Source organism: Tenebrio molitor, chromosome 7 (genome assembly GCF_963966145.1).
Source record: "Tenebrio molitor chromosome 7, icTenMoli1.1, whole genome shotgun sequence".
Lineage (NCBI taxonomy): Eukaryota > Metazoa > Arthropoda > Insecta > Coleoptera > Tenebrionidae > Tenebrio > Tenebrio molitor.
This window is the reverse complement of record NC_091052.1, coordinates 16,772,337-16,785,848: the sequence shown is the minus strand read 5'-3', so window position 1 is coordinate 16,785,848 and position 13,512 is coordinate 16,772,337. Positions and strand designations below refer to the sequence as shown.

Sequence of the window (13,512 nt, the reverse complement as noted above, 5' to 3'; positions counted from 1 at the left end):
ACTTACATATGTTTTGCACGTGAATATGTACTATTACGGGCAAAAAAAGTGGGACATCAACGTCATTATCTTGACTTTTAATGTGAAATAACCCTTATCTAATTCTAACCCTATTTTGAATTGATTGACGTTGTCATTAAATATTGTAGGTTGTAGGGAATGAGTAAGTAAGTAAGCACGTAGTGAATATTTATTTAATGCAAAGTCCGAATCAAAATCTACCTAGGAGTATAATAAATATTATACACCAAGCGAATTAAACATCCGTTTATTCACGAAAAGATGTTGATCTCACGAGCACGTAGTGCGAGTGAGATCATATCTTTGAGTGAATAACAATGTTTAATTCACGAGTCGTATATATGTTTTTATTCAATTTTGACGATATTTTGAACAAAAAATAGAATGATATTCAAATCACACGAATTAGTCTAGAACAATCATGTAGACGGCGTAAAACATTTCCGTGACAACAAGTTGTTTACATTTTTCCAAACTTGTGGTACTTGTGACGTTTGCGCGAAAAATGGCTGGAATCGTAGAAGATCAAGACAAAACGGAAGTTTTTGTACCCCCGGCAGTTCTACATGAAGCATTGGATGCTTTGAATAAAGTGGTACCAGCCAAATCAAAATATTCATATGAAAAAGAATATGCGATTTTTTGTGAATGGAGGAAGCGAAAGCAGGCAAGGGGAGTAGACGAAAACATAATGTTGGCTTATATTTCGGAACGATCCAAAAATGCAAAACCTTCGTCACTGTGGTCCTATTATTCCCAACTTAAAAAAATGTTATCTGTGAAAGAAAATATTGATATAAGCAGGTTTGTGACACCGTAATTATTATTTATGAGTTTTAAAGTAGTAATTGTTGTAGATTTCATCAAGTGTCAGCTTTGGTCTGTCGGTCACAGACCAAAGAAGTCAAAGGCGTTCACACTCGAAGAAATGGAAAGGTTCTTGGATACTGCTTCTGATGATGAATATTTACTGCTAAAGGTGGTTTTAATCGTGGGAGTTTTTGGAGGTTGTAGAATTGGTGAATTGGTGTCCATGTTAGTTGATCATGTTGATGACAGAGGCAGCGTAATTGTAGTCGAAATTCCGGACACGAAGACTCATAGTCATAAGCAATGGAAATAACACTGTTCATGCTGTTGACGTTTTTCGGAAGTACAAAATGTTACGACCTGAAAATATTTCACACAAACGGTTGTTCATCAATTACAGAAACAAAAAATGCACGGTGCAACCCGTAGGAGTGAATACTTTGTCAAAATTTCCTCAAAAAATTGCACAATTTATTGGTCTTCAAAATCCAGAAGAATATACGGGCCACAGCTTCAGACGTTCGAGTGCAACTCTACTGGCAGACTCTGGGGCAGATATAACAGTTGTAAAGAGACACGGTGGCTGGCGCTCGAATAGTGTTGTGGAAGGATACATAGAGGATTCTCTCAATAATAAAATTGAAATTTCAAGAAAAATCATTAACCAATCATCAACAATTATTCAGAATGAATCGGCCTTGGATTTGGCAGCATGCTCGTCTGGGTCAAACGCGGCGTCAAGTATGGAAATCAACCATCAAGACATAAATTTGCCCGTTCATCGTCGATTTGGTATAAATTTTAGTAATGTACATAATTGTAAGTTTTATATTACAGACACCAAAGAAAAAGAATAATTGAATGTTAATGTATTTACAAATAATAAAATATGTTTGTTCTCCATTGAAACTTTTTTTAATCCACTAGTGAATTAAAAAATTTTTAATTCACTAGTGAATCAAATCCATAAAATTTCACTAGTGAATCATTGCCTGCTTATGACGGTTGTTATGGAGTTAATAAAGTCACTTTAAACTGTCAAAATTGAATAAAATAAATTTTTAAACTGTCAGCTAGAATAGTGTCAAAAAAATGAACTATATCGAATTTTTCCACGGCCTCCTAGATTCATAAGAGACTCGTCTCTTATCCGGCCTGCCGCATTCGTAGTTCTAAGCATTATTTTTGTTTTATAGGGTGCGCCACAATACGGGGCTTATGTGTTGTACTGGTTGCCTGCCGTGCAGGAAATTATTGTTTTATAGACGTGTTTTCATCATTTTTCAACAGTTTTAACGCACACATACATCTGACACTTTTTCAAAAAATCTCAAATCAAAAAGATTTTTAATGAACGGTAAATGTAATTTCAACAATTTTCTTTTTTATAATTTTTTTTTATTTGTCTGTGAGTGCAAGTTACAAAAATTTACGACAGGAAGTTCTAATTTTTAAATAAGTGTCTCACTCACATTTTACCATTAACAGCACAATGAATTAGTGGATTTCCCGAAAGATTGAGGCCAAGATATTCTTCAAAACAAAATTTATATTTTCCTTTGGAATGCTTGGTAGAATTTCTACTATTATTGAAAGTATTGTAAATTGTATAGTTTGCGAACGAGAAATTGGAATTTTTGCTTCTTCACTTAATGGGTAGATTGTAAAAATTATAATAATGAAGATTTACGATAGTGTAAGTTTATCTACTTGCTAGTTACTAAAAAACGATGCCGAATATCGGCAAAATGCAGATTGTTTGTCCCTCCTGGAATGAACTGCTCATAGCCGTAAATCTTCATTATTATCTATAATGTTTAACCTTCCCAAAACCCATTGCAAGTGAAGAAGCTAAAATTCCAATTTCTCATTCCCAAACTATACTAGACCCACAAATTAATCATTGGGGTAACTTAGCCTTCCTCTATCTTAGTAATAAATTAATTCCAGTAAAGGGATTTTCTTTTTCGAATTTGATTCTTGTAAATGTGACAAGCAATAATCACATCCATGGACTGCCTCCGTTATTTTCATAATTAAGTAGCCACATAAAAAAGCTGTTGCCGCCGTCTCAATTTGAAAATTGGTAGGTACTTGGCAAATAAGTAAAGGAAGACAATTTTTCTAGTTTTTCCAGAGAACTATCTTGCAAGGTGACTGAAATATTTACATTGGTCCTTAAATTTTGGAATCTTGGTAACATTTTACTACTTGCATATTCTGCGGCACTCATAATATTACCAGTATGATCTCTCAGTCCTATCTTCTATGTCACATTTAAAGTGATATCATTGGGTAGATTATGATAAGAAATGTTAACTTTATGTCGTGAACTAATACAACATTTTTTCTTTGTTTGTGGCATTTTTCAAAGTTTCGACTGCACTTAGTTTTTCAAATTGACAATTTATTATATAAAATGTCATTATTAATACGTATTTTTAGTTGCATATACTAATATATGGGTCACATTAAAGTCGCTAGATGGACATACTATACGGGGAATTTCATAGACAACACAGTAAACCTATAGAACGCAAACTCCTATGCATTTTATCGGTTTTTTTGGAAACGCACCCACCACAAGCCGTCAGGGGACGCTGCCGTTTTATAAAAATAAAAATCGCGGAAACTTATGCCAAAATTAAAAAAATATATATATTTTGACATATTAAGTCAAATAATAAATCTACTGTTACGAGAATTTGCAGAGTGCAAAGGTATTTAAACAATGTGGAACTCGCCATATATTTTCAAATCCAATTAAATATCCTGGGCATTTTATGGAATGGATTAAAAACACGGGTAACAAGCAGTTATCAACTTTGTAGCCTATTAAAGTGTAGGTATAACAGCTACACTGTGTGTGGACTTCATTTTACCAGCAAATACTTCGGCACGAACAATAGATTGCTGAATGTGGCCGTACCCTCGACTTAATACAACTTCCCTCCTTTTCCAGTCCAGACTTACTTCCAGTAATAGTAAAAAAATATTGATAATTATATTTTAACTGAAAACTATTTTTTATAGAATTTTCATCCGATCTACTGATCTACGATATTTCTACTGAAGACGCTATAAGTAAATTGTGTAAATCCTGTTTTATGTAGGAATGAAGATATAAATTCTTGTGAAAGTTTCAAAAAGAAAATAAGAAAAGCTGAGCATAATCAAAATTATAAAAAGCCAGAATGTTAATCCAAAATTCGGGCTGCAATGTACCGAAAACGTTACATGCAAAATTCGATGTCAAAATAAAGAGCAAAATTTTGAAGGTGAGGAAGCTATAAATCTCTGTCACAATTGAGGAAAAGAAACACCAAATCAAAATTTATAAAAATGCAATGGAAATGTATCGAAAAAAATTGAAAATAAAAACTTTAAAATAAATGTAGTCTTTTAATGTCATAAATAAATTATTTTGAAAATTAAAGTAAATAAAAAAGCCAGGATATCCAGCTGGCTGTGTCTTATTTTGCACCTACCACAAGCCAGTAGATGGCGTCGGGACACAAAAAACTATGGGAGTTTGCGTTCTATAGGTTTACTGTGTTGTCTATGGGGAATTTTCAAAAACAGACATTTATCGAATGCGACAGGCCGGATAAGAGACGAGTCTCTTATAAATCAAGGAGGCCGTGAATTTTTCAAAACTGCCAGAAATTTGATGTCCCACTTTTTATGCTCCCAATAGTATCGTATGATCAAAAAGTCTTTGGATCGCGGTAGCCATTAAATGTAAAAACCATCTATAGAATTATTTACTCCTACTGTCCGTAGCACTACTTCAAAGTAGTGCTAATCTCTCACGGAACTCGTTAAACGAGGCGAATAAATCCAACCACCATTTTCACCACGATTTCCATTAATGTAGTATGATTTAATAATAAAAATTGTATGTTCTCTTTGAAACATTTTGAATTATAACCTGCTAACTTGAAAGTTGTCAAAAATCATTGAAATCAGTAATTTCCTAGATAGCTTGTTAATTCCACGGCTACTCTGATCCATAGACTTTTTGATCATACTATACATAATTTATTTTTTATGATACTTACATCCGCTAATTCCAAATTTTTTTCCACTTCTCTTCGAAAAGAGGACAATTTTGTATGGCGGAAAATTTTTCATTTCTCGTGGGTGTTCGTTATTGGGAAGTTTCACTGTATACAGGGTGTCCCTCAAAAAAAAAAAAAAAAAAGATAGAGATAGAGATTTTTATTCTGAAAATAACAGTGTGTCACAAGTATAACTTCACATAAAAAAATAACACTAACTTTTGAAACAAATGACGAACACCAAGCGAGAAGCTATCAAAATGCATTGCATTACAATGTAATAACCAAATTAAGTTAGCTGAAAAAACAAATGAGAAAATAATAAGGTATGGGATTGCGCAGATATGCGGCTAATGATTAGCGCAAAATGGAATTTTGTATTTTTGGTATGTAAGTGTATCTCTATTAGAATTACTAAAAAAAATTATGTGTTCCCATTAAAAAAAAATTCTGACAGTTTAACCTTGAAGCCCTTATATGGGAATTTACAAGTCCTTTTTGTAGCCTATTCATAAATCCTAACTATTTAATTTGGTGTATAAATAATTAAAATCCTCCAATAAATAAGAGACTTATGGACTCGTCTTTTTTTTGGGACACTTGTATATCGTGTGTTTTTCTAAATTTCACCTCAAAGTAGGCGTTGAAGAATCGATCGTGAACGCACCACGGATTACAGATCACGGATCAGCTATTTAAAGCTAACCCACTTTTTACGTTGTTTGCCTTTTTACTGTGCACACTGACGAGTGGTGCGTTCACAATCGACTCTTCAACGCCAACTTTAAAGCTCGTTTGACACGATGCTAAATTTTGTAGAAAATTTGTTAGAAAATGAGAGAGGAGCAATGAACGATCAGGATCTGACAAAGACAGACTATGATCCTGATCGTTCATTGGTCCTGATCGAGGGTCTCTCTCATTTTCTAACAAATTTTCTACAAAATTTAGCATCGTGTCAAACAAGCTTAAGGTGAAATTTAAAAAAACACCCGATATCTTTGAACCGGAACTAAATGATAGTCAGTTGTTCATAGATTTCAATTTAGAGGTGTAGAGAAAAAGCGATTTTCTTCTTTTCAACCCGGTTAATCAACAACAGACAACAACGTGTCTCCTAAATATGAATACATAATTTGAAAAATCGTCCAGAAGGCATTCTAAAAAGGCATAGTTTTGCACCAGCAAAATGATATTTCAAATTGAAAGATGGGTTTGTTTTTTAAATACATATTTTACAAGTAACGAAATTTTTGTCTTCCGTGACGTTAAAGTGGGTATATTGTAGAAGCTTTCAGTGCTATTTACAATCTATTTCAAAATCTAACATTAGTGTTGTTATAAGAGAAAGCTAACACTATTGGGTAAGAAACTTACAATACAAACTTTTATTGCGCGACTAGCTGTAGTATAGAAATTATGCAGATATATTATACATATTTATCTTTACTAAAAGCGCATATTTATTTTAACGTCTGTTCGTTGCGAGAACATTTTTAAAACAGGGCCACACCATTATGGGTAAGCCGACGAAACAATTTCTACCGAATAAAAAACAACCAAAGTCAAAGTGGTGAATTACGATACTGTTTTCTTCTTTATCATCTCAATATCTTGTCAGTTGTCACTACGACAAATTATTTCGTATTTGAAAATTGTTGAGTTTAAAAAGCATGACTTCGCTTCGTACACGAAGGCAGTTGTTACATAAACATCAATTATTAAACGACGAATTCTCAATAGTGTTTAATTAACAAGTTTTATATTTTTACAGCGATACCCAAGCCATCAAAACTTTCGAATGGTTTATCAAGGAAAGGTGAGTTCGTAACATTTAACCCCGAAAGTTGGAAGGTACGTGACGTAATTTATAAAACTAACCCGGCTCTGAGTGTTGGTAATTTATCGCCCGGTGATGCGTATTTATGTACCATACGAACAGCATTCCCGCAATCAATTAACCGACTTATTAATAATAACTGTAGATAAATTGCGAGTAGGCGTGTAAACCCCCGTCCGAGATCCGGCTTAAGAAAGCTCGGTTTAAAGTTCGCGCCGACTCTTGATTAATATACAAAAGCTCAGCATGGCGCAGACTGTCACGATTAACAAGCACGAATCCGCACTTCCCAGTCACTTACCAGCGAATTTAGGTGGAAACGTCATGTTAACATGCAATTTCATAATTTATTTCACTTACAAATCAACGCCGGTTACGTTTTATAAATTATATATTAGGACGGGATCGTTGCGTTTTCTTTTATTAATTTACGCCGTTATGTTACTACAGGCAAACTAAAAAAGAAACCCAACGACGTCATCGGAGAACTGGAAAGTATCGCCGACGGTGAGTAATCAATTGCTTCCGAAAATTATTCATATTTCGATGAATATTTCGTGAATCTTATGAACTCGCTTCTGTTTCCCCACGTGTACACACCATAAGGATGACCATTAATAATAGATACACCCTCGACTCACTAACCGATGCTTTTCACGATACGCTGCACCGCAAACGCACATATTCTAAGCCAAAGCAAATTACAATCGTTTAGTTGATAATTTGCTCTCTAATCGAATATTTACATGTTTTAAACGTCCAAGTAAAGATGCAACCAGGCTATCTTCTTTGACTTAAACCTAATTAAAATTGTAAGAAGTATTCAACGTTCTAATCTAGTTAAATTCTTATCTGGGTACCAGATCAGCCAGTGACATGACGTGGTACCCTGTAGCTGAGGGTATTAATTTTGTGACAACTCATAAAAAACTTACAAGAATCCGCCTTTTGTTCTGCATGAGTAAGAGGCTCAAATTTAATTACCTTAATGAAATGAAGTGAAGACATAAAAAAATTAGACTTGACAAGTATGTAAGAAAATTTCCGGTGTAACTACATCTACTGATTCCACGAGCAAATTCGGCGATTATAAAAATTTAAAGCAGAATATGTGCGTGTAAAACAAAAGTTGCTTTGTGTTTACTACATAAATAATAACATAATTTCGGCGAGAATGAGTGTGGACGTGCTAAGTGCTCTCCGGGAAGAACTAAATACTCGACCAACCTGCGTCATGTTGAACACGTGGGAATTGACTAAAACGAAGATATGGATAACACAAACAAAAGGAAATTTAAATTATTATTTTCATCCATGTGAAATTCATGGCTCAGTAAACTTTCAGGAGTTTGGAGTTTGAAGAAGCCATTAGGCGAAAACCTAAAAGGATAATTTAATTTTGTTTACCGAGTTGTTCTCCAGCTTTTTGCAATTATGGTACAGCCCAATTATTGAGACCATCGCAGTGTGTTCTAAAAACAAATATATCCCCAACTAGTTGAACTAATTTTCACTGCAAGAATTTTACAGTTTATTTAAAAACAAAGCCGTGAAACCAATTTTTTAATAGGTAAATGATTTGTTCTTGCATTTAATGAAATTTAATAATAATTATTCATTTATTAATGAGAGCTAATTTATAATACAATGAAAAATAAGAAAATGTTTTCGTAATGTGAATTCAGAGATGCTGAATGTTTAAGCAAAAAATACACTAACTGCCAAATATACAGAGCAAGAAGAAGTTCCTCCTAGGAGTGCGAAACCTTAAATTGAGACGTATCAGTTCATTTCAGGAAGCCACACGTAATAGTATATTACTCTACAAGGTCGGTGGTGAGGTATTACGATTTGATATAACCACTTACCGAATAATGTTTTTTCTAATTTGAAAATTGAGGGGATACCGGTAATTAAAAAGGTTAGGAATCACTGCTTTAAAAATGATAATTTTGAAATTGTTTTTTAATTGATATATATCGTGCGTTCATTTAAATTTCTCCTCAAAGTTGGCGTTGAAGACTCGATTGTGAACGGACTATACCGATAACGGATCACGGATCAGCTGTTTAAATCTTAGGCATTTAACACGAGTGGTGCGTTCTCAATCGACTCTACAACGTCAACTTTGAGGATAAATTTAAATGAACGCATGATAAATTGTTATATCGCGCGTTCAGATGAAATCCTGGGATAGGAAAACATTGGAAACCGTCAATTGTTCTGCTTTTATAAAGCGTAAATTAATTGGAGCATGTTGACAGCTAACCTAAAATTTATAGCCTAAAACTTTCTTTTTTTTTCCTTTCTTTGCAATGTTTTACATTAAAAGGAGCATAACTTAACGATTCCTATTCTCGAAGCAAACGGCGCCAAATTCAAACCGTACACTGTTCTAACTAAACGGTTTACTTCTTCCAACGCCTACTCAGCCCCGGATTTTATTTGAATGCACGATACCTACATAATTATACAGATTTTACAAGCTACAATAGAAAAAATTACAAACAAAAAATTTCCACCTTTCTCATTTGTAATCCTAGGACTATTCAAAACGAACATCTTTACTTTACAATTTTTACTTACGCTAATTTTTCTACGAAGTTTGAGGAAACACTGCAATATTAAAAACAAAAGAGTTCACATCAATTTGAATTATTGGAATGTATTACGTTTGACAAGGTAGACAGAGAGAAAATGTTAGAGTGTATGAGAGAGGGAGGAATAAGCGAATGGTACGGAAGATTGAGGAGATATACGTAAGAATAAAAAACAAAGTGAAGGTGGGAAAGAAAGAGTGAAGGTGAATGGTTTGAAAAGACAAAGGGAGTGAGACAGGGCTGCCCCCTCAGCCCCCTGCTATTTACGATATGTGGCAGAAATGGATGAAATGTTAAAGAAAGCACCAGGGGGGGAATTTGGTAGTTAGAGAGAAAGATTGGATCTTGGCGTTTGCGAATTTCTTGGTAATTGTGGCAAAGGGTGAAAGAGAAATGAAAGAAATGATGAAGACCCTGGGAAAGTATGTGAGGAAGAAGAAAAAGCTAGAAGTGAACCTTGAGAAGATGAAAATGATGGTGTTCAACAAGGGAAAGAGGAAGAGTGAAAACTGGGAAGGAAGGAAAATAAAACGAATAAACAAGTTCAAATACTTGGGTTACACATTCAACGAAAGAGCCACGAATAAGGCATATCAAAGAGATAGTGAGGAAAGCAAAGAAGGCATTGAGATGCGTTTGGAAAAGAGGAGAGAGAAAGTGGGTTGGTGATTTCAGGAGGAGAATAATATTTGAGAGCATGATAGAGAGTATATTGATGTATGGGGTAGAGATCCGAGGATGGAAGGAACAAGAAGAGGTAGAGAAAGTGCAAGAAAAATATTTGAAAGGGGTGCTAGGAGTAGACGGAGAAATGCAAGATTACATAGTGAGGGAAGAGTGTAAGAGGAATAGGCTAAGAGTGGCAGAGGGAAAAGGAGAGGCTTGGTTTGAAGACAAAATGGATGAAAGAGAAAAGTGCAGGATACTAACGCAATGCTGGAGAGAAAAGGAAAAAACACGAAGAAGAAGGAGAGAGAGAAATACTATCAGAGAGACGGGAATGTCAGTGAAGAAGTGGAAAGTTTAAGAGCAAAAGGAAGATGGATAAATGTAGAGCCGAGTGAAAAGGACAAAGACACAGACAAGTAAGAAAGAAGGGAAGAATCAAAGAATCCAGATGCAACAGGATGTATGACAGAGGAAATTCCGGAGTACCTAGGGAGAAAGAGAGATTTAGTAGTGGGAACGAGGAAAGAGAAAACAGGTATTGGATAGAAGGAGAGGAAAAAAGTTCAGAATGTGCTATGAGGAGAGAGAGACAATTGAGAACATGTGGAATGGATGTAGCGAAATGAGAGAAAGGAACGGGGAGAAATACTGAATGAGGACGGAAGGGAGATGAATGAAAGAGAGAGAAAGAAAGAGAAAGAGGAGGGAAAGAATAGAAAAGGAAGGGGTGGGGGATAGAAATTAAAATGCTATTTTTTGGAATTATGGTTTTTTATGTTTTTTGATGATATAATCAGGAATCCGCAAGCCTCTAGGGCAAAGAAAGCTTATTAAGGGCATTGAAATATTGTATTAAAATTCGTAATTAAGTACTCGTAAAACTGTTTCACTGCCAGTATTTAAGACTGATTTGTGTTTTAACACAAAAAGCTGACTTATATTTATTTCACTGATTCACTGTCTTTCATTCTTGCTCTCAATCTTAAACAGATAATACTACTTCCTGCCAGAGTGGTTGAACAATTAAAATTCCACCGTAAACTTTTAATATGGCCACTTTATCGCTTTGTTGTGTCTTGGAAAACGAAAACAGTGAAGGTGCTTGTAACTGTTGTCCATAAAATAAACGTTTATTAGTCGCCATTTGCAAATGCACAAGCCGTAAGTGGAATGGGGAACAAGTGCACAACCGTTCTTTATGACTTCGAGTTACAAGAAAATGACCTTAATTTTAGAATTTAATTCGTTGCATATTCCGCAAATTCAAATAAACACATTGATGGCAAAACTTTGTCAGAATCCGAATATAGAGTGCTTCTAGCAGAAATTTAAAGGAATATGCTAACTCAGTTTTGTAGTTTATAATTCATAATTAAACGAATTGTTTACAATGCATCAGTTGCGGAGATGTTTGAGTGAGAACCTCAAGGAACTTCAAAATGAAAACATCCAGAGTTGCGCTCCTTTATCACTTTCTAAGGCTTAGTTTCTTTTTAAGTAAAACACAGCCAAATCACCATCATTTAAGCTTGTTGTCTGCATTCATCAGTTTTTCGTTTGGTTTTTTAATCTTTCTTTCCCGTTCTCCACGCACTGGAGTTTGATGATTTATGGGTGCGGTGGAGCACATGTCTTTTAATATCTGTCGCGTAAGCTTCGAGATTGATTCGAAATCAAAATCACCCCATTACCCCTGTTTCCGCGATCGGCTTGAATTTTCGGATTTAATAAAAAATGCGTCAAGGAGTCGTTCGATAGCGCATAAAATAAATAACACATAACGAGCAATGATTGATTGCAAATGTGTACGTTTTCCCGAGTTGCATGCACCACCACTTCCATTTTTATGATTTATGGAAATAATTATTATTGGCAGTCGGTGATTGTCGGCGTGTGGTGCAAGCATCGCAGGGAAACGTGTTTCAATTGAAATTAAGCTGTCGGGTTTTGTTTCAGGCTTGGACGACCAGCCGGATTCGTTGTTTCAGGAAGAAGAGGTCGGTTCCGGGGGACGTGCAAAAACCGAACTTATCTTCGTAGCTTTTTTAGTCGCGCTGCCTTTGGTCCTACAATAATAAATCTTACTCATGTTGTGCTGTGTACAAGAGAAATCTCAAGATTAACGCTGAAACAAGTTGTGTTGTTCAGACGATGAATTTCTCTTCCTTAACTATTTTTTATATGCTTCCTTCGCTACAAGTGGTTTTAGTGATATGGTCCATTTGGAGGCATATTGCGGTGGACGGGTCCCGATAAAGTTCCTTTACGTTACCACTGTTACTACTTTACATTATATACAGGTATGTAGGTCAACGTGTTTTATCGTTTTCACACGGTTTATTACGTATACAGCTCGTTCACGAACTATATGCTTCACAAATGGACGCGGCGTGTTTATATTAGCGGTTTACGACTGACGATAACTGTATTCTTTGTGGGTAATTTATTAGTAAATAAGCAATAGCGCATATTTTAGAAAATAAAATTATTGCCAGTATGTAATAATAGGTCGTATGTGAATGTTATACAGCAGGGGCGGCATACTTATGGATTACAAGCGACATGCAAGTTCTTAGCGTAGCTAAATTTATGCACATATTGATGGATCATGGACGAAACGGATCTCGAGAAAGGCCAATCACTCCACCTGACACGGACTCCCTCTCTGAAAACTCAAACCATTGCACGGGTACAGGTATTGGATTCTCTCGTGGGCTGTGACCTTGGAAATATCTGCGCGAAGGCGGAGCGATAAATTAGTGAAAAACATGAATGCCGATTTTTTCGATATTCGTTGTTTATGCAGATATTACTCATAGCCCATGAGAAAATCCAAAACCTATTATACCGCAAGGCTCCGCCTCGGTACCCGTTCTATTGCTACTAGTAGTCAAATCTATCTCGGGGACTCGGGGGCATCTGTGACTTGGCCGCCATACATATCCCCAATAATCAAACAAGTCAAATGTGGTTTCTTCCTGTCTTAGGTTGTTATTTCTCTTTGTGTATAAATATTAAGTAGGACACTAGCCGTATATCATTCCATTTTGTATTGTGAAAAAATCAAGAAACTTGCTAACAAAATAAAAATAGTTTTGTAAAGAATCGTTTCATTCCAGCCCAATTTATATTCCGCCCTGTCGTTCCGTTTTCAATTTATCGATAATCTCGCCCCGGTTTGATTGTTGCAGCGTCAATTTTAATGGACCGCACAATAAACCGATTTATATGTATAGGTTTAAAAGACAGGATAAATTTCATTAGCACTTCCGCAAATGCAGCAGTTAAGATCCTTGGCACGCGCAGCCGGGGGAAGATAACGATTTGGCAAGGATCCCCTAGTAATATCGGTAAAAGTTCTTGTTTTATTTGAAGTCGACTGTTGATCGTGTAGAACAGTCGAAATGTCGGTGTAATTATAAGCGAACACAAAAGGTACAAGTGTGCAGGATCGACTTTTTGTCGTGTACATTACAAAGGACATTATCCCGATGAGGTGTCGGGGGCGTTA

General features: G+C 35.4%; 1 protein-coding gene across 2 annotated transcripts in view; it reads left to right on the top strand.

Annotated features, from left to right (window-relative positions):
- Positions 1 to 13,093, top strand: part of LOC138135320 (neurotrimin-like) — a 75,468-nt gene extending 62,375 nt beyond the window's left edge. Inside the window, exons 8-10 of one of the 2 annotated variants that reach the window (XM_069054012.1) lie at positions 6,667 to 6,711; positions 7,183 to 7,239; positions 11,958 to 13,093. In XM_069054012.1, coding sequence (XP_068910113.1) covers positions 6,667 to 6,711; positions 7,183 to 7,239; positions 11,958 to 12,076 — 221 coding nt within the window. In that variant the 3' untranslated portion in view covers positions 12,077 to 13,093. The remainder of the gene's footprint in view (positions 1 to 6,666; positions 6,712 to 7,182; positions 7,240 to 11,957) is intronic. The other variant, XM_069054013.1, reaches the window with a different exon arrangement.
- The last annotated feature ends 419 nt before the right edge of the window (positions 13,094 to 13,512 follow it).